General features: G+C 38.0%; 2 protein-coding genes across 2 annotated transcripts; one reads left to right on the top strand and one right to left on the bottom strand.

Moving 5' to 3' along the window:
• Positions 1–913: 913 nt before the first annotated feature.
• LOC111347595 (uncharacterized) lies at positions 914–21,251 on the bottom strand. The gene is made up of 25 exons (XM_022954831.2): positions 21,074–21,251; positions 20,879–20,932; positions 19,558–19,707; positions 18,020–18,213; positions 17,350–17,471; positions 16,568–16,798; positions 16,096–16,157; positions 15,322–15,371; positions 14,625–14,714; positions 13,957–14,111; positions 11,588–11,622; positions 10,922–11,032; positions 10,215–10,255; positions 10,003–10,097; positions 9,261–9,571; positions 7,908–7,962; positions 7,345–7,409; positions 6,479–6,561; positions 5,310–5,369; positions 4,886–4,982; positions 4,423–4,465; positions 3,971–4,050; positions 3,181–3,258; positions 2,745–2,822; positions 914–2,177 (listed from the first exon to the last, which is right to left on the bottom strand). The coding sequence occupies exons 1-25, from the start codon at positions 21,155–21,157 to the stop codon at positions 2,055–2,057; spliced, it is 2,547 nt and encodes an 848-aa protein (XP_022810566.2). The 5' UTR covers positions 21,158–21,251; the 3' UTR covers positions 914–2,054.
• LOC111347609 (putative thiopurine S-methyltransferase) lies at positions 12,222–13,454 on the top strand. Its single transcript, XM_022954845.2, has one exon. It carries the CDS (start codon positions 12,320–12,322, stop codon positions 13,031–13,033), a length of 714 nt encoding a protein of 237 aa, XP_022810580.1. The 5' UTR covers positions 12,222–12,319; the 3' UTR covers positions 13,034–13,454.
• Positions 21,252–21,365: the final 114 nt, after the last annotated feature.

Raw genomic sequence — 21,365 nt, 5'->3', positions numbered from 1 at the left:
TCGCAAAGGAAAACAACAGCATTTTAATTTAGATTACTCGGAACGTTGCTTTGCTCTTTAATTCAGCGTCATTTGCAAACTTAACCAAAAAATTAGCAACGTTTACTTCATTAGCCAAAACATGATGATTTTTCTTCAAAAACAGACCGGTATATTTGTAGCGAAACTAATACTGTTAACTATGCAGTAAATGGCTTCTACTGACAACAATCATTCACTTGACTCTGATGATGACTTCCGCACAGGTTGTCGTAACGTCAGTCACTACCACCGACAACAGTCCTTCTCAGGACTACACCATCACCTTGTTAACTATGTTAGAAATATATGGTGACGCAAGAATTTTTTGACAAACGTTGCGTGGCGCCATCCAATTTAACGTAGAAGTTTTAATGACAATAGCTAGAATCGATTTCTCTAGCCGAACTTTAATTTACCTTTTTGATATAGCTATTAAAAGATTAACACATAATAAAGTATTTGTCTTTCTATTTGAACTAGATCTCTCATTTGGGAATTGTTCGTGCGTATTTACCTTTTCTGCGCCTTCTATAAAAAGTTCTGGCTTCATAAAGAAGATGCCGGGAAGATTGCAAACAGACCGGTCGCTGGTTAAGATTTCGAAATAAAATGTAGGAAACCCAACATTTCAGAAGATGGGAGAGCTAATGCTAATGTCATAGAAAGTTAAACACTTGTAATTTCATTGCTGCTTTCATATTGCGATTAAAGGATTTTTTTTAATCTTTTAATGTCAAAACATAGGAAAATATTTTGGGTCTTAGTTTGAATTAGATCTCTCATTTGGGAATCGTGCTTGCATACAATTATTTTAATCAATATGCGCCTTTTTCGCCCGGTTTGGATTCTTGCAAAAACCAAACAAATTCACAACAGCCAAAGAAGCAAAAACAAACATTCAAGCATTTATTTTGCATTATTACTTTTCAAACAAATAAATGTGACTTAAAATTTAACCATCCATTCACACTCATCATTAGTTACAATTTTCTGTCTTTCTTCAAGTCTGAAAGCTTCTTCTTGAAAAGGATAAAGATAAAAGTCGAATAGTATATTCGATTCACAATTGCAGCTCTGAACAGTAACCTTGGAAACGCTCAGCCATGGTTTTGACAAACACGAGCGAAATAAAAAGAGCAAAGGTAACAAAAATAGAAAGATATTTCACGGTTTTTTGTACGAAATTGAAAGAAACGAAACACTTAACGAAACATTTAAAGCTTACAACAATTGAGATAAAATTTACGCAGAAATTGAAAGAGATATATAACAATTATACATACAATATACAACTTACAAAAAAATTCTTCAATTTTGTAATTCAAATTTGTGGTTGCACCTGATCAAAGATCAACCCCAGTTCGAACAAACAAACGAACAAACAATAACAACCTCTGGAGCAGAAAGCAAGACTTCGATTGGATCATGAATGATGCAATTCCCACTCACGCGGTTAACCTTCGCGACAACAAATTTCTATTTGGTCAGCGATGCTGCCAGGGAACTTCAGGTAAGGATAACATACATTTAAGGGCATCATCAAGTGTCTCAGAGGCCGTCGTGCATGTATTTAGCTAACATAATGATATAAAAGTAAATTAATAAGTTTCATGCTTTAAGTGTGAATGTCAACTGTGGGTGAAATGATTTTCGTGAGAAATTGATTCTAGAATGCAAGTACAAAATGTTCTTTGTGAAAAATAATATTATTTTCAATACAATAGTAAAACATTCCCAAAGCAGAGGCGTTTAACTTGTCCTCGTTTTAAAGCTTTGGGAATCTCGAAAAAAGAAAATTACTGCTTTCTTTGTTCGTTTATTTGTTTGTTTGTTTGTTTGTTTGTTTTTCTTCTGTGAAATTTAACTGTTCATAAAAGTGAGGAAATCACCATTTCCTACCAAGAAGAACATTCCGTGATCCAAATTTAATGGCACAGTCACCAAGCACCATCCCCAACAGCGTACCGACCGTAATTTTGTTCCCTGTCCATAATTCGCCCCAAGCTGTGGGTCACTCATCATATTTTAAGTGGTTATACTGCAGATGCTTTGCGTTCAATTTTTTCCAGGTGGTCTCTGAGATAAGCGATACACAGTGGTTGGCGACGACCGACCCGATTTAAAAGAGTGGCAGGAAAAGGACCACCAAAATCAATCTGGAAAAACAAACGTGAAAATGGTACATCTCTATTGTTCGAGCCTTCAACTCCCATCAGTGACCAAGAAAGTCTTTTTCCTTACAATATCAAGCAGACAAGTGATGAGAATAATAAAAAAAAATCAATCAGGAGATTACTATTTGATCCAATACCAAATTCTCCAAACTAACATCGTAAGAATTGTATGAAAGACGTTAAGGAGATTTACTAAGAGTGAAAGGATCAAAAGAAACAATGAAATAAAGTGGGAAACGAGATCGACGTGGCGGTTAAAGCAGTTTCCAATTGAGTGTCAGAAGTAAAGCGGGATTGCTTTGGTTTTGCTCACCTAACACGGATCTATGATTGATGCCACACTCTGGCAAGAATGAAACCAATCGCGGCTTTCATTGGCTACTCACGTTTTCTAGCGCTTCAAATGGTTTGCCGTTTATTTTATTGGCTGCTTCGAATATTTTTGTTGGTTTAGAATAGCCGCATAGATTACCACTGTTCTACTTTATTTTTCACTCAATTGAAATGCACTGTACTAGTAGAGTCACGTTATATCGAATGTCCCTATACCTGTGCAAGATAAGACACCATGGAATATAGCTGACCATTTTGTAGTATGGGCTCAATTACCCAACCAGCGACGTGAATCTGTCAAAAGATTATAAATGAGAAAGGATAATTGTGGGAAATTGTCGTAAATGCTGCTAGAAAGTGCTCAATACAGATGAGTGTAGAGCGAAATACAATTCAAACTGACTAAAATGAAACACACATGATTCCCTGTTACTCTGAGTTTCGTCCTCAGAGTAACATGGAATCTTGTGTATTTAATTTTAGTCGGTTTGAATTGTAAATGGTTTGGTTACGCTTGTTTAAGCGACAGCACTTTTAACTTTGAAGCACAGAAAAATCAGAGAGACGGAGCTCACGTGACCCAAAAGGTGGGGAAATAACAAACAGTGAAGGCAGTTAATACAGCATTTATCTTGAACGAAACAAGTCTTACCTTCAGTCTTGTTATGTCCTTGTGCTGTGGTAATTCGGGGATGTCCACGGATGTTCCAGCTACTACGTAACGTTCAGGCTGTATGGGAAAAACAGGTTTTAGTATCTCTCTAATCAATAAGGTGATTGGAAAAAGCCGGAACAAAAAAGCGGGAAATTTCTTGACACTTTAATTGCTGTTGTAAAATGCAAAGTCTGGGAATTCAATTCGCATAGTTGCCGCACCCATAGTAAAGAACTAGGAGCTCTAGAACACCCCTTTGATGCGTTGCCAGCCCACAGTACACCTCCTTCTCCAAGGTACTCTCCAACGCCCCTTTGATGGCTTGCCAGTCCATCCTATCTCTCCCCCATCCCCTAATCCCGGCAGCATTTCTTCGTGTTTCCTAATAGTTTTCTGGTTCCTATTTATACTTTGAGGGAAGAGAAAGCCGTATTTGCCAGAGAAAACACTACAGTACCATGAACGGGGCTCGAATCGGGAACCCCCTGTTTTTTAAGGGCACAAAGCCATATTTTGAAATCTCAATCGAAAGTATGGAAGCACGTGTCCCTACAAAAAAAATAATTATTTGTTTCATTTCTTGATACCGAAATTTGACTGAATCTCAAACCTATCGATATATCGAACTTAAATGTAAACACAATAAAAAAAAAATCAGCTTTTCGAGACCAGGGATCATCAGTAAGGACTTTCAAAAAATGGGTCTCGATCCGAAAGCCACCACGTCTCCTGCAAAGTAAAGTAATCCACAGGGAACCCACTGGCAAGATATAGTGTAAAGATTCACCTCGACTCGTTCTCCTATTAAAGCCACAGAATCGCGAGACTGCTTGACGAAGCACTGACTTGTTTCATGATGGCAATAAACTGGAAAAACAAAATAAAAAAGGAATCCGCTTAGCTCGCCATTAGAAAGCAAAATTTCAAAACAAGATTTTCACGGTAACTTTACAAGCATTTTCAAGTACACCGCATTGGTTTTATAGACTAATACCACTGAGGAATCGTTGGAGAGAAAGGGTTGGGCTGTTTAAAGTGGAATAAAGTGGAATCTCCTTTTTCTTTCCGAACCTCCCGGAGAAAGCGAAAATTGTGGGTTACATTGACAAGAGTTTCGAAAAATCGGTAATCTGTTGTTTTCTAAAATCAAGTTCCCATGCCACAAGTCTACGCTACATTCAGCCAATAATCAATTAATTCAAGAAGACAGAAAGATAAAAATAAACTCAATAAACTTACTGATCTTAGTTTGATCGTCGATTTGTCTGACCAACTTAGTTTTCTTCGATATGCAAACAAAACAGAATAGTTATGTCTAACATTCGAATAGACAAACAAATAAACAGCCAGGCACCATGGAAGATAATAAACAAATGCAATTATGACATAAAGGCGTGAGAGCAGGTATTTCCAATAAGCTTAATTCCAGCTTTGCATCAAATGCTTCAGTACAAAGGTGACCCCGAGCCCGGAGTCCTGAAGCTTTGTGACCAGCTGTTAGTCGCCTGGCAGACCGCTAAAAGAGTATACTGTATTCTTTAGGTACGAGGTTGGCGAGAGGTAGAAAACCGCTGGGGTTGAATACGCATGCGTAAGGTGGTGAAGTACCTATAAGACGCTAAACTATATACAACTGCATATCCCAGACATACGGCCCGAGTATGCTAACTGGTAAACCGGACAAGAATGTATTAATAGTTACCTTCAACATTCTATCGTACACGTGACGCGTCATGTGATTCCGCACCGCTTCCCACACTGTTGGCGGCTTCACTTTAATCATTCCCTTGCCAAGAAAACTGTAAATACAAATAGAAAGTCATAAACCATAATCCAGATGTCAAATAATAGCCAAGACCTAGGAAACAAAACACTAAAAGAAGTACAAACGTTCCTTAAAAGCTCTTAGCTTGCGTTCTGGAGATGTTATTTGACTGGGTAAAATAAAAGTCGCTGATTATCGACTTGAATGTCAAAGTCATCTCTATGGCGGATGTCTCCAGCATTGGCCCTAACATCTCGCTTTTCATCTCGACGACAAACTGTCACTGAAGACGAAGGCGTTTCCGAATTCGCTCAAGAGGTTATTTCACTAAGAAGAAAACCCTCCGACAAAATGTACTAACCTGTGAATTTTATCTCCCGTCTTCTGCAATATCACGACGTCTTTTTCAATACTACGATAACTAAAAGAAAACAGAGAGACAGAGAGACAGTTACGATAGAGAGGGTAACTCGAGGAGACATAATAGAGGTCGTAAATGAGGGGAAAAAACAAAAAGATGAGGATAAAAGAATAACCACCATTTATTAACTGATTTCTTCATCGAACCACCACAAAGATGAATAGCGAAATGTTGCTTGAAAGCCGCAGATTGGATTTGATTTCATCTCATCTCGAGTTGTGTGAATTTAGTAAAAATTCAACCCCTCGTGTTGCTTAACCTATTTTTTGCCTTCACATCGTTTCCGCGGTTTCATTTTAGATTTCAGTATGGACCGCTATCAAGTCGCTGTATTGGCTCGCTGCTATTTTCTGAAGATCAGATCATTAAAGTGTCTATGCGGCCAACACGGTTTTTATAGTTTTGGTATGTATTTAACATGTACAAAAGCATTCTTATATAAAATTGGATTCTGACGAGTCTTCGCCCTGAAATGGAGCTTTAAACTTCCCGCTTTGGCCACGCCCATTGAAGGTGACCGTGAGTCGGGAAAAAAAAGAGATTGGGTTCAGAATGGGTCGTGAAGTCAAGTCAGGAGCGCGCCAAATCCCGCCAGTGGTTCATTTCACTGTTTTTTCCGTAAGGTGAAGAGTTTTCGGCGACATAAATATGCCCTATAGATGTGTTGTAAAAGTACTGCATTTGTCAAGCAAAGTAACAACACGACGCTCGAGACGCTCTGGAGTGACGTCACTCATCACCAATCTTCCCTTACGCGGTCAACTTCATTGGGCGTGGCCGACGCGGGAACTTTAAACCTCGATTTTATGGTGAAGAGGCGTCAGAATCCAATGTTTTTTTTTTTTAGAATACTTTTTACAGGTTAAAGAGATACCAAAACAATAAAAACCCTGTTGGCCGTATAGACACTTTAACTGATTCCAAGGTAACTGGAAACAATTCCTTTTGCGATCCCTCGAAAAATTTACGACTTTTTTACCGGACACATTAAAAACAGCTTCAATCGGTGCACCAGTTCCGACGCTCTCTTTGCCACGAGGTTTGAGCTTTATGTTGTGTGACACAAAGAGCCAAAGTGGACAAGCTACTGAGTAACGTTAACAACGTACCTCCACTCCCCTTCTCTCCCCTGATTGGCCTGCCCGCCCGTCTCTTCTGACACTGATATCTCTACTTGAGAAGCCAGTTGTACCTAAGCGTCAAAAAAGAAATAAATAAACAAAAATAAACAGAGTTCATTCTCTCTTTACAGTTGACGATTACGAAGAAAGTTGTCTACTAGGGATCACCTGATTTAGCACGAAATTCTTAAACTGCTAAACCTTTGACCATAGTTTTCTGCGAAATGCTCTTACTCGGGCTCCGATCTTTAAACTATTATACATACATAGGTTAATTGACCGCTCCCCATAAGGGCTTTTCAGGGCCAACACCCACCCTTCCCACCCAGGGTAGGACATCCACCACACAGTAAGGCAGCGTGGGGGCCTACGGTTTATTCGTCCTTATCCGAGAAAACTAGAATATCTGTCCAATTCTTGATTATAGAAAATCAAGGTAGCAAATTCTCCTCACTAATTTTAAGACCCTTTTAAGACCGGCCGGGGCTCGAACCCTCGACCTCCCGCACAACACAATCCGGCGCTCTAACCAATTGAGCTAAACGAGCGGCGGTTAGCTCCACATACAGTATTAAAACACTACAACCTTTTTCTTTCCCAATACTTTCAACAACGAGAGAAAAGAAATTGGTAAAAACGCTTTATCCCTATACAGTATTAAAACACTACAACCTTTTTCTTTCCCAATACTTTCGACAACGAGAGAAAAGAAATTAGTAAAAACGCGTTTTGAAGAAGCCCCGGGCTTTCATCACATTAATGGGAAGATTATTGAGTGGGTAAGATGGAGAGTAGAAAAAGTGTGGTTGAGGTAGAAGATACTAAAGGCTGGAGTAGCGATTAAATCTTATTACCTCTCCTAGAAGGTTTGCAGCCGCTTGATTGCCGAGCGTTCGATAATCTAACTGATGTCTGTCCGCTGTTAAAACAAAACAATGTGGTGAAAACGAATAGAATTATTTTCCTGGTATTTTTTTTTTACAATCGTGTATAGAGTGAGAAGATTAATAGTCCATTTGTAGGACTATTAATATCAATTAATTTGTTAGTATTATTTCCTGGTTAATTTAGTTAATTATTTATAATCATTTTAATTGTACACATTGTAAAGCGCTCCCAACTCTAGGATGAGCGCTATAGAAATCCTATATTATATTATATCATATTATAGGAGTACGGCATTCACGAAAGCATTTTAATCCTCGCAATCTCGGTTCAAACTGCAAGCAAACAACTCCAATAAAACACAAGACATGCATAAACAAAGATGAACAAAATTGAAATGAATTGCATCTGGGTAAATTTGAAAACAATGTGTTCTAATTTTTCCAATTTTTTCTGTTATCTCTTTGGTAGGGTCACTTATAAGCGCTATGAATTTAACACACAGAAGATATGACCTGTGTCTGTCTCTTACCGAGTGGAAGCTTCATTTGTTCTTCTGTAATTGGAAACATTTCCCCAGAGTCCTGCTAAAGTGTAATGATGTAGAGTTACATGAAGAAACGATAAAGTTGACGAGCTCGTTTACATACAATCGCATCTAGCGTCCATACTAATACTCGAGCGAACTAATCAGTTATATATAGAAACCAGGCCAAACGATCAATAACGACCCAGACGATTGGGAAGATCACAGTGGTCCGGGTCGAGCCCAGTTTGTGCTTGAAGCTGTTCTCAACATGATCACTCGGTTTAAAACTTTGGCAATGAACTAACTACACTTAGGAATAACGGGGGTAAGTTTCTAAAGAAACTGTGGTGCTACATCGGTGGGGGTAACAAGGTAATTTGGTAATATCAACTAAGTTGAAAATGTAAATTGGCCACCGTAAAGAGTTAAAAGCTGACGTTTCGAGCGTTAGCCCTTCGTCAGAGTGAATGACGAAGGGCTCAGGAACGCTCGCGAAACGTCAGCTTTTTAACTCTTTACGGTGGCCAATTTACAATTTCAACTTAGTTGATATTACCAAATTATTTAGACTTAGGATTGATCCAAACAGAGAGGTGCTCGGTCAAGGAAGTGGTAATTTTTCCGAAAAGGAAAGAATTAGAAAACAGCCAAAATTAGCTTAAAGTTCTGCAGATTTCCCCAGTTTCTGCTAACACGTTCCTTCAACTCTTTTTACCTTCGAAACGATACCAGTACAGCAACAAGAAATCCGAGGACAAAAATAGTAAATAGAGAATTCAGTGAATAAATGAATAATTAGGTATATAAAACGGAAAGTAAGAGACCCCTAAAGGACAAACATTTATTCTTATCCAAGGACACCTAGGTATCTTGTTACTAAAATCGTAATGAAGGCTTGCCAGAGAGACGATTTATCTATCCAGAGCTTGTACCGGTTTCATAAGCATAAAGCGACCAAGAGCATTGCAACACTCCCCTACCCTTGAACAGAATACCATCGAAGAGTACCACTTCCAGGAATTTCATCAGGTTTCCCTAACACTTTAACCCTTATCACTCCTAAGATCTAATGAGTAATTCTCTTTACTGTCTGTAATACAGTTCTTATGTTGTAAGTTCTAAGAATTTGATATTGGATCACATGGTCATCCCCTCATTGATAATTTTTCTTGATTCTCATCACCTGTCTGCTTGATATTGTATCGATATTGTAGGGAGAAATTCTGTCTTGGTCAATCATGGGAGTTGAAGGGTTAACGATGCCCATTTATGCTCTGGGGTGGAGAGAGGCAGTGTGAGAATACTGTATCTCACCCAAGAACACTACACTGTGAACAGGATCTTTCGACCACTTACCGATATATTATTTGGGTTGAACCTATCGGTCATTTCAGACTGCAAACTGTCGGTATCTCGCGTCTCCAGTAAGCTCCAGCCCTGTAAAGACTCTTTCTCCTCTCCTTCAATATCCTTCTGTGTTTGCTGACACGATTTGGCTTTCAGTAACGCCGCACATAATTCAGCGCCTTCTCTACGAAGTTGTGATGTATCCAGGCCGTCAACTCCCACATCAGCTTGGTAACAAGCCTCGAGTTTATCTCGTAAAACAGCGAGAGCCTGGGGCTGAGATGATAGCACTCTGTTCACAAGTCTGGCAGGTAGATTTCCTAAAAAACACAGATGATAAGAAAAAATAATAATAATAAAAAAAGAAGCAGACAGTAAACCCCGATAAGTACTTGACTTTTGTAAAAAAAAAAAAATGAAGAGGAAGTATCAATTTTGAGACGATTTATAATAAAATAGCTTTTTTCTGTGTTCTCAAGATGTTTAGTTTTTGATCAGTTCCGCCTATAGTGGCATAATCGTTTCCACGACTATTTGAAAATCTCTCAGCTATCGTAAATGGATTATTTTTAGTTCCCACGGGCGTCATTGGAGTTATAACCATAGTCCCAAGGATCTCAGAATCCTTTGGACACTGTAGAAGCCTAGTACTCAGAATCCAGAACTCGCGCGCACAGGACACCTGTTCCCGCATTTGTCCACGCGTGGATGGCTGGGAAGCCTGCATAAAGGGGTAAGCTCCTCTACTTACCTTTTAAATCAACGCGAGTCATATACGTTACAAGGTAACTTGGAGGATCACTACTCAGTTCTTTAACCACAAAGCCAACAGTAATAACCTCCGCTCTGAAACAAAAACAACCAAAAACAAAAAATTAAAAAATAATAATAAGACAAGTGATACTTCGTTTCTCTAGAACCTCACGCTAAAAGTTAGAAGTTATAGTTTGCCAAACTTCATACCTAACAAGCCCTTTCATTTCGGGACACCTCTCATGCTCCACCTGCGAACAAAACAGTAAAAAATATTTCCTCTACGGCCTAAAAAGTTGTGTATTCGCTCTTTTATTTCTACTAGTGTCAGAGCCCGCGTGTAAGTTTTACTATCAACAGGCTCTGTAGTTATGTCTCCTTTCACCTTAAAGCTATCTGAAAATATCCCCGCTTTTGTAACAGTCACAAAAAAATTTTATTCCAAGTTACCGTCTTCAAGACTTGCAGATTTTATGAAGCCATTTTCACTCCAAAAGAGGAGAGGTAGAGATGGTAGTCAATTGCAAGGTCACCCCTCCCCCTCCCCCGCCTCAACCCCCCACTTCCACCCCCAGCAATTCATCGCAACACAACTCAGAGACCCGGCCAGGTTTCGTACCAAGACCTTTCGACCTAGGGTCCAGTCACTGGCCGCGTCTCACACGATCACCCATCAATTGCAGGCTACCCAGAATAATTTACTAGGTTTCTAGCTCAGTGCTCTGATACCTATTGATATCCTTGGTGGAGTCAGAGGGGCACTGTGAAAGTTGGATGTCTTGTCTAAGACCATAACACAATGAACTCGGATCTTTTGACCCGGTTTTCAGCATGTTTAACACTAAGCTGCCGTGTCTCGCCAAAAAACGGTTCCTTTAAGTTAGTAAAAGGTAAAAAATGACGCTTAAAGCACACACCGCCTCAGAAGCCAAAGCAATTACACCTTCATCAATCTCTCTGAGAATAGCTATGACACAGAAGTCCCGACCGCTGGCTGGCCACTGTGGTTTGTACTCCAGTCGGTTGACCTGAAATAGCGGCGAAAAGTTGTGAGGATGGAGGCAAAATTTCGCGTTAACGCAACACATTTTTTAAACAGAAACATTTATCACTATTTTCAAGAACCCACCGTAGCGTAACGAATGGAGGCATGATTTATGAGGAATTGTCTTGTGCTTCTTTGCCTCATCGTTTTTCAGGAACTAGTCAAACATCATACCATTGCGTGATGCTCAAAGCAGGTGACACAACCATTGTGTTCCACTTAAAGTAAGTGACACAACCATTGCGTGACGCTCAAAGTAAGTGACAAAAACATACGCATCCCTACCACGTTAACATTACTTGGTGCTGTTACTCATAATTTATCACTATTGTTATAAGAGCAATTATTTCTCTGCCAGTAAATGCGTCGCTTATTATGGAAAGAAGTAAAAATAATAAAAACAATTTGTTTAGTGACGAACTGAGCGTTGCGTGACAAATGACGGTTTGGAAGAAACTGTCAAACTGTCCAAAAGAATTCTTTTTATTCCTGACCCGAAATAAGTGATAATTAAAAGGCCATCTCTACCGAGACTTACCTTCGTAATAGGATCAATTTCTTCCACAGTTTCGCCTGTGAAATGTTAGAAAGAAAACAACAATTTTCAGATTGTTGAAAAAGAAACGAACAATCGCTCTGCAATATGAGAGTGTTACGTTTCAAGAAGTCTCGAGGTCACAGGCGAGTCGGTGGTATAAGGGTGAGGCCAAATTCTAAGACATCTTCAATTACAGTCACTAGGGACCTTAAGCAGTCAGGACGGCAACGCCAAGGAAGACTTCGATTAAAAAATGAATTTCTACTCTTAGTTAGAATTTAAAAAATAGCTGCATGAGCTTATTGTCTCATACGGCGGCAAAGCTCAGCTTCAGTATGACGTATAAAAGTAACGTTGAGTTCCAAATGGAAATTAAAATATTTGCCGTCGCGGTTTCGGCTCGCAGACGACGCAAATTTCGGCGATTTCATGTTGTTGTTTTGCATAGGACGGCTAAGAAATGTTCAAAGTTTCAAAATGCACGTGCTGAACTATTGTACTACCAATTAGATCTCTTGGTTTTCTACGTCCTCGTTGTAGTCGCCGTCGTGGTTGCTTAAGGTCCCTACTAACTACCATACAACGAAAATGCTTGCCGGAGAATTCTAAATTGCGTGGTTACCAAGCCATGACCAACACTTCCTCAAGTTTCCTTACGTAACAGTTTCGAGTGTATCGAGGGAATATATCACCATCACTTGAAAGAAGTCGGAGCAGCAGAATTCTAGAAGAATGTCTGAACAAACGGACTCAACTACAGCTGAATATTGGGCCGATCGTTGGAAGGAAGGGCATACGGGCTGGCATCGGCAAGAAGTAAACGCATATCTAATCAAGTATGTTCACGAGCTCACCGCTGGAAGACCTAAAGTGCGGGTGTTCGTGCCTCTTTGCGGCAAGTCAGTCGATATGTTGTGGTTAGCCGACCAAGGACACACTGTAGTAGGGGTAGAGGTTGCTAGAAAAGCAATTGAAACTTTCTTCTCCGAGAATAATCTGAGTTTTACCGTGGAAATCGTTAAAATGGCCACAGACAACGAACCAGTTGACAAGTACACGTGCAACGAAAAGGCTATTACGATCTTTTGCTGTAATCTGTTCAGTATTGCGGAAGATGATGTCGGTGGTAGATTTGACGCTATTTGGGACCGAGGATCCTTGTCTGCGGTTGCTCCTGCATTCGACGATAATGGCAAACGATATACGAAAAAGATGCGTTCACTTCTCGCCAGTGATGGAAACTACATGTTAGAAAGCCATTACTATGAAATTGACCGAGGAATGAGGCCACCAGCCTGCATTTCTGAAGAGCTTAGGAACAAAATTTACGGAGAGGATTTTATCATCAGAGAGCTGGAAATAAATAGGCTCGAAGAAGATCCTAACAGAAGCTTATCCTTCGCTTTAGATCTGCACTATCATTTATTCAAACCGAAGGAAAACTAATGAATTCATCTGAATGTATTACCTCAAATTAATTAACCCAGCTGATGCCGATTGCTGGGAATGCATGAGTTTTCTTCGTGAGAGACATTAGAACTGATGTGATTTTATCACACTTTCTTTACTATTGATTCCCAAATCTATTTGTTGTTGTTTTTTTGGAGACATTCCATATTTTGTGCAGAAGTCAACACTAGAGTAATTTAGTGAGGACTCATTTGTGAGATGAATGTGGTTGGTATGTGACAATGTAGGGAAAGTGAAATTCTGGTTTTTGGCTAAATAGGTTAATGCAGAACTCTTAAAGTTATCATTTTGGTTGCAAGACTCAGGGAGTAAGAGGTAAAAAAAAATAGACCTGGTAGCATTTTGCCTTGAACCCAAACTGGAGCATGTTAGTCTGTAGTGCAGGAATTTTGCCAGGGAGGACAAGTAAGTATTACAAGCTTGTTGTGATCAAATCTTCATCTCCCCAATCTCTCACTGCAGTAAAATTCAAAGATGGCAGCTGAACATTTGTCAAAGAAATAGTCTCTGCTCTCTTGGCAAAGCTGCACCTTCACTACAGGCTAAGAGCCTGGCCTCCTGCAGGTATGAGTGAGCTTCTCCATTAAAAGAGGTACATGAAAATATGGAGCATCAAAAACTCAGCTGGGAATTTTGATCACCAATAAAAATTTTGGTTTTTGTTCTGCACTTCAATTTAGGCATTGTACAAACTTTCTCAACTGTTTGCTTATGCCAAGCAAGGCCATTTCTTTAGATGATGTATCATAAAGCTTTAATGAGCAGTATTGGAAGATGGAATTAAAGTTGTTTCATTGAATTTTGGGTCAAATGTATAATTGGTTTAAAAAAGTCTCATGTTTCAGTCATTTTTTTTTATCCATGTACAGTACAGCTTACAAGAAACTGATGTTGAATACCTTTAAGGAACATGTCGTCCCATTCTCCTCTGTAGTCCAATGCATAAATGTAGGCCAGAATGTAGTCGAGTGGCACATTTACCACTGAAGTTGCTTTATAGCAGTCCCAGGGTCGCTCTCCTGCCTTAGGTGGTCGTTTTAGAATATCTAGACCCCTGAAGGAACATAATATGAGTGTGTTTTTGATTAAATATTTAGTCTCAAGATTGAAACTTGGTATCTCTGGGTCCAAAAAATAGCTTCCTACTTCACACTCCATAGAGAAGAGAGTGGACATTCACAATATCCTTTCCTCAAGGAGTGTTACATCAAGGGTTAATGTAAATGATAACTCACTTAAGTCTACACAAAATATTCTTTATGGCCCTTTCTTAGTAAATTTCCTTCTCTTCTAGCACTTAAAAAAAAACAAGCTCCAGGATGATTCATCACAACTACTAAAAATGAATGCCTTTATCAAGGAAATAACATAATGTCTCCAATCCAAAATGGACAGATCTGTACAAAGGACAGTTGAAGTAGGCACCTGTCATTCAATTTGAACTCCAATCTGCCTCAATCATTTTTAATCAACTTATAACTCCCCTCAGACAGATGGGACCACTCCTTCATGTGTTCTCTACTTATCCTTGTGCACATCAATAAAAGTTTTCAAGTTTTCAACATACTTTGTTTTTCCTTGAGAAGTCCAGTTATCAGTCCCTTCGGTGGCTTCATAGATTCCAATCAGCTTTTGGAGCATTCTCTCCAAACTTTCACTGGCACAGAAAAATAAAACGCATATTATCAAATTACTCATTCCAAAGAATCTATTATTTAGAGAATGAAAGAAAGAAAGCAAACTCATCGGAAAACTCATTACAAAACTCGCTTTCAACAAATCCAGCTAACTAAAAGATATTTAATAAGTAATTCTGAGTCATTTGTGAAAATAGTGTGATTAAGATTTTCTGAGGTTTCAATCAAAACCATAACATTCATGGGAATGAAAGAGTATGACTTTGAGAGAAATTACATTTTGAACATAGTGGTGTTAAAGATCCATAGACAAAGTTTTGTGTATGAGACCATATTTACACATCTTTTTATGAGACCATATTTAAGTTCTTAGGAAGGGGGAGAATGTGTTGAGGTGGGGAGGGGAAACATTGAAAAAAACATTTTGCAGGAGGGTTTCCAGGATATTTCCTAAGACTTACAATAGATTAAAGTGCACATGAATGAACATTTTCCTCTTTGACTCTCTTCATTGAGCTATCCTAACATCAATTTTGAGCTACCCTATCTATCAAGACTATAACTTAAATTAATCACTCTTCTGTTTTAATTATTTACACTCCCTAGAAAGTGATGAAGGATTATCACCTGCTGAGAAATTCTGGAAGACGAGAATCACTCACAACAACACCATTTCCCTGTTGATTATTTTAAAAAAGAAATAACATGATAATAAAGTTTTCCAAATTGAATAGAATTGAAAATACAATCAAGTTTCTCCAGTTTGTAATTTAAAAAATTCTATTACAGTGGTATGTTTAAATATGACATACTTTCAATGATCAAATGCTGAAAGGAAAAGTTCTGTTCAAATGAAAGTGCATGTTCAGGGAAAACTTACATTTAGTTTCTTCACCCTGATGATTCCTTCATTTTGTATCGCATTTACAAATCTGTATTTTTTCTACCAATCTCAAGACAGACATTAGGCATGCCCCTGTTCCCTCAAGTCCACCAGTAGGCCAAAAATTAATGATAACATGAAAGGTGATTGTTCTTTGGTTTCATGAATCTCACTTTGTAAGATTTCATGAGGAAATGACCAGACTACTGCACTGGTACTGAAAGCAGCTGTCAGTGGTTAACTTGCACTGATATACATGACAGGCTCAAGGGAGTAGCGGGGTTACATAATGATTGTATCTTGCATCATTGCAAAAGTTGCCAAAGCTGGTATCATGTAAACATCCCAGACTGGCTGTGGTTTAGCCTCCTTTGCAGACATTCTTTGTGTGCCGAATTAAAAATTCTCTCATCGGGGGAAAATTTTTAATTCGACGCATAAAGAATGTCTGCAAAGGAGGCTAGCTGTGGTTTTGAAGGCAAAATTTGACATGTTACCTGGTACATACAGTCACATACCCTTTCTCTCATTTTGTTATCATCTGTCAGGTCTGTTGCTTCACCAAGTAAATCACTACTACCTGGCAGAAGAATCAATCAATCAATCAATCAAGACCTCAGTGGTGTCATCAATTAATTAGCCATCTCATAATAGTCACTGGAATAAGTGGGTTAGAATGTCAAATATAAACAAAGCAAACCTCAGGGTACGCGTTTAGTCCCTAATTAGCAACAGTGATACTAAGGGCATTCTCTACCCTGGTCAAATTTCCATGTTCATTAAAAGTAAACTGCACAGTTTACTATACATCTGCATTGAAGCATGTTATACAATGCACATGTCAATTAAGCATGCATCATACTTGTATGTATCCATAATTGAATTAAACCACTTGTGTTAAACAAGTTCAACCCTAAAATTGTATTAATTATATTTTCATCACAATCAATTCAATGATAATTGTAAACACTACTGATCCACATGACTCACTTGATGGGTTAATAGATTCTAGGCGTGTCACATGATTGTCACTCCCAGACAAGCTTGCGGAGCCAGCTTCTGATCCAACAGACTTAGTGGGAGACTGATCAGGTTTGTAGTGAGTGAAGAAATCCTGAAGTCCTGCCACCCGGGATACAGTCATTTGTGGTATTGACGCAAATCGTTCTGATACAGGGGCCACAATTAATGTGACCAGACTCTCACTTGGCTCATCATCTCCTGAAAACAAATTGTTGACAGACTGAGAAGCAAATTATAACTTAAAGTCACAAAATATTTTGAATAAAATTTTCCCCTTCAGACTATGAATTTGTACACTTTTGTACACTCAATGAACTCAAAGTAAGGTGTCTTGCAGTTTGCTGTTACCCACTTATACTCGATTCTGGGTGGGCAGAAACATTAACAGTGAGAGTTAAGTGCCTGGCCCAAGAACATAACTCAATGATCCAGCCAGTGCTGGAACCAGGACTGTAACATAGTTCGAGATAAATACGTGAACTGGATAACACAGCTAGATAACACAATGACTTAATCTGAGTGACTGTAAGTTGGCCATTGCAAAGAATGCAGAACAGAACACATGTGCATACATGTACATCTGAGAAATATCAGTTCTCATTGTAGTGCGCAAGCCTGTAGAGGCTATTAATAACGGTGGCAGACCTCTCCACCCATATTGCTTATATATAAAAATGGCCATGACCCCCACAACATACAGATTAACTATATATTAAGTAGAATGGTTAATTCTATTATTGACATCTTACCATTGTCCATAGATGACACTAAGAAGAAAGACAACAAAGACCCTTCTGCTGGAATGACTTGTTCAATGAATGAGCTCACAAACCATGCTTCAGACTTTGTTTTCAAGTCTGTATCCCAGTATCTAATGATGTTAGGTATTGAAAACAAATTAGAAAGAACAGATGGAAAGATCATGAGATCATTTAACAATTAAGAATAAACACTAGTGAGAAAAACACACAACGTTTCGATGACTCCATGTCATCATTCTCAAGTGAGAAGGGAATAAAAATGAATAGTTAATTTATACCGTACGAAGGTGGCAAACGTAAAAAGTTTAAAATATTTAAAATATTTAAATAAATAATTGCGCGTGTTGAGTTCATAAATGTAAACTATTAAATAAATAGTTTCGCGCGTATGGAATCCGATTGTTTGTTCAAAGAGGGCTTCATCTTCTTTATGAAAAGCATTTCATGAACTAAACAGTCCAGTTTCCCGGTGCACTTTTTAAGTACGTTGAAATGCTTGGTCAGGTCGCCGATGGTTTGTAGGCCGTGGTCGTTCTTTAGATGTTTTAACAACTTGAAAATATCAAACTGATTGTTGCAAGTCTAGAATCTTCTTCAGCCAAGGGCTACCCTCACCCGGACATAAAAGAACAATGAAAAATTTTCAGAATCTATTTACCTTGAATAAACTGCTCTTGTCTCTCCACCAAATATTTCCCTCAACTGAACCACAGCTCTTGCCATAAAACTGTTGCAGTTAAAAGAAACTGACACAACATCCTGATTAGTTCCTATGGTAACTTTTGACACAGTCTTCACTGAAGGATCCCATTCCATCATAAGACATGGCTGTTTCAAGACATTCATCACCTCCTGTTGAGTAACATTCAAGAGAACCACATGAAGTCAGAGAAATTCTTTGAAAAAAATAACAAACTCAAGACAATTAATGATTAAATATTTTATTTATCACCTACATGTAACTTTACATGTATTTACCTGTTATTTGGCTGATGTATTTATCATCAGCCAATAACACTACGTGTACCTTGAGAAAATATTAGTATTTAATAATGGCTATTATTACACGACTCGGGCAGTCAGAGGGCCGATAACTAAAATCAACCAATCAAAATGCTCTATTGCCGGTCAATATTCACTCAGTATTGGACCAGGCACTGTCCCGAATGGTCCCGAATGATACCGCACTTGTGTCCCTTTGAACTTCAGTCGTATAATAAATCTCTTAATTAACCAAGCTTGCTCGGGACCGTACTGGAAGAATATCGGCCCTCGGTCTTTTTTGTACGGACCTCGCTGTCAAGACCTCAGGCTGATATTCTCCCAGTACGGCCCTCGTGCTTGGTTAATAAGATATATTTAATAATGCTAGTAATATATCAGTCTCAGTCGATAATAACGACTCATCTCCCAGGTATCCAAACTCTCCTGGTCTATCTGAGGTCTACCAGTCGTTCAGATTAAATGTTTAATTCTCCCTAAAGAGAGGGTAGCATTCACATAACAAATTGTAAAAGGGAAAATTTCAAATCTGACCTTACCTTGCCTTTCTGTAAAATTCATGTGTCATATATTAATTTTACGCTTATTCACGTGTCACTTGTAAACCTTTATCTACCCTCTCTAAAAAAATGTCACATTTCCCCACAGGGTTATAATTAAAAAGTGTTAATAGTAGTAGGACAACAATCTAAATTAACAAGTTAGGGTTATACTCTGCATTTCTAAATATTAACAAAGAACTGCTTTGTAACTAAAGAATTCTCTGATTTCTGATTTGCACCAAACATCCAGTGCCCAGAAAAAGTAAAACTATGGATCAGTTTCTCAAAACAAACATGCAAAACAAACTTCATCTCTCTTCACCTTATCCTTATTAGCACTTTAAGTTACACCCCAGCATCTGCAGTATAATTCTTAATTAATGATTTCATAATTACTGTGTAAAAATTAAAGTTTGATCACATGACTTGTGTGATATTACTTGGAAAGTGTGAGTTAAGTGTGACTGACTTTAAATCACACTTTTTCACACTTAGAAAAAGTGTGTAGACTTTTAGACGTAATCACGCCTGGAAAGTGTGACTGAAGCATAATTCTTAAAATAACACTATCAACAATTGTAAAAATTATCATACAGCCATATGTTCACCATATAAAAATTAATAAATTATTTAAAATATTTTTATTAGCTACCTGCTTGGAAGCAGGAATGATTCCAGAACATGCATAAATTATTCTTGACAGCCAGGAAGGTGTACTTCCTCCCAAGTCCTTTTGCCAGATTCTCAAACCACTGTCAACAGACTTCAGCTGCCAGCCTTTTGAGGCTCTGGGAGGAACATGCTAGGAAAATAATAAAAAAAAGATCAACATCATTGAGAAATTAATGATGAACGATGACTTGTTAACAATTGCCAATTTGTTATCAGAAAAATGTTATTTTAAAGTCATAAATTAATGACTGATGTTTCTCTGATGTTTCTCTTGAGTATGATCACATATTCTTCAAAATATACCACATGCTAAACCTTGCTGAGTTACTATATCCAAGTATTCTATACTTTAGTGTGGGAAAAAAATTGTCAATTTTTCTTAAAATGTGAGGCTTGTAAAACTGAAAGCAAAATCTAAGCTCTCCAATTGAAATATTATCTGAAAATAGTATCATCAACAATAATTACAAATAACAATAGCCTCCAAAATATAGCTAAATAAATATAAATATATTAACATTGAGCAAAAATTTATGTTGTAAATCCATATTAAGAGTTTCCATGCCTCATTCTTAAAATGAAAAAAATCAGTGTAAATAATTCAGAATACAACAAAATTGACAGCTCCACTTAGTGATGCAAAAAAAGAAAAAACATTCCAAGCAGTAAAATATCATAGTTAAAACATAACTACTAACACTAATACTACTGAAATTCTTAGTTTAAGTTACTTAACAATGAGTATTATGTCACCATTTCACACAAATGTTTTCCAATGCCATAAATATTATGAGTCACATTATGTAATCATTAATGAATTAATGTGACACAGTGACACAGCTGAAGTCTGTGCCATCACACTTCAGACATTTAGTATTCAATTGCTGAAATTTTACACCACTGTTCTTTGTTCCAGATGCTTGTTTTGTGAAACTTCGAATAATATACATTTTTTGATTGATCGATTGACGTAAATATTGTCCTTTAGAGTAGAAAATGAGGCTTAATAATTAATGACTGTAACTAATTTACAACATTAAGTACTGAATCATCGAGCTCACGCAGTGAATTTACATACTTTTGGATTCTGAAATTTGTTGAGCATGAAATAAGCACCTGTGATTTGTATTTAAACATTTCTTTTAACCATTGAATAAAATCTGAGGGGTTTTACATGGCTGATCGACGAGTGATCTGCGTACTATAAACTACAAACTGGCTAGCTAGTATGTAAGAACTGAGATTACAAAAAAATAGAACTGGAGCAGTAAACAAATCTCTCACCAAAAACAAACAGTTACCTTTTTGATAAACTTTATTTTTTCCTGCGCGGACGTTTTATCATTGATGGTTCCCTGAAAAGTATACGAAAAAAGATCAGTTTAAGCAAACACCACATGAACAAGTATTATTATCATATCATTATCAGCGCTCAGCTGATCTTCATCTTTGATGGTCTAAAAATTTCTCTAAAAATCATTTCTAAACTTGCTTACCTTGCGAAAGAAGATAACATAAGTGATGAATGCAACAAACACACTAGTCAACGACAGGTACAGAAACCATAAAAACGAAAACATCGCATCAAAGAAAGAGAGATTCCTTATCAGCGAGCTCCCCAACAAACGATGAGACCGTCTGAGGTTCTCATCGGTTCAAATGGCACTGTGAGACTGATCATGAGCCCACGAACAATAGAATTCTTAGGTCAACTTCCGCTCCCTTCCGGTGGATCTGGTCTACAGCAATTCTTGCGTTCTAAATCATCAAACTCGTGATGGCCAAAGT

The sequence above is a fragment of the Stylophora pistillata genome, chromosome 6, assembly GCF_964205215.1.
Source record: "Stylophora pistillata chromosome 6, jaStyPist1.2, whole genome shotgun sequence".
In the NCBI taxonomy this organism is placed as follows: domain Eukaryota; kingdom Metazoa; phylum Cnidaria; class Anthozoa; order Scleractinia; family Pocilloporidae; genus Stylophora; species Stylophora pistillata.
Note: the sequence above shows the minus strand (reverse complement) of the source record. Positions and strands in the feature narration are given on the sequence as shown.

What these genes read in the sequence shown, in the direction of transcription:
- LOC111347609 (XM_022954845.2), top strand. Translation starts at nt 12,320, where the DNA reads ATGTCTGAACAAACGGACTCAACTACAGCTGAATATTGGGCCGATCGT.
- LOC111347595 (XM_022954831.2), bottom strand. Translation starts at nt 21,157, where the DNA reads ATGTTTTCGTTTTTATGGTTTCTGTACCTGTCGTTGACTAGTGTGTTT. An exon ending in TCATTCCTGCTTCCAAGCAG is followed by an intron (nt 18,214 to 19,557) that starts GTAGCTAATAAA and finishes GTTACTCAACAG; the next exon opens with GAGGTGATGAATGTCTTGAA. An exon ending in GGGAGAGAAGGGGAGTGGAG is followed by an intron (nt 5,370 to 6,478) that starts GTACGTTGTTAA and finishes GTTTTCTTTTAG; the next exon opens with TTATCGTAGTATTGAAAAAG.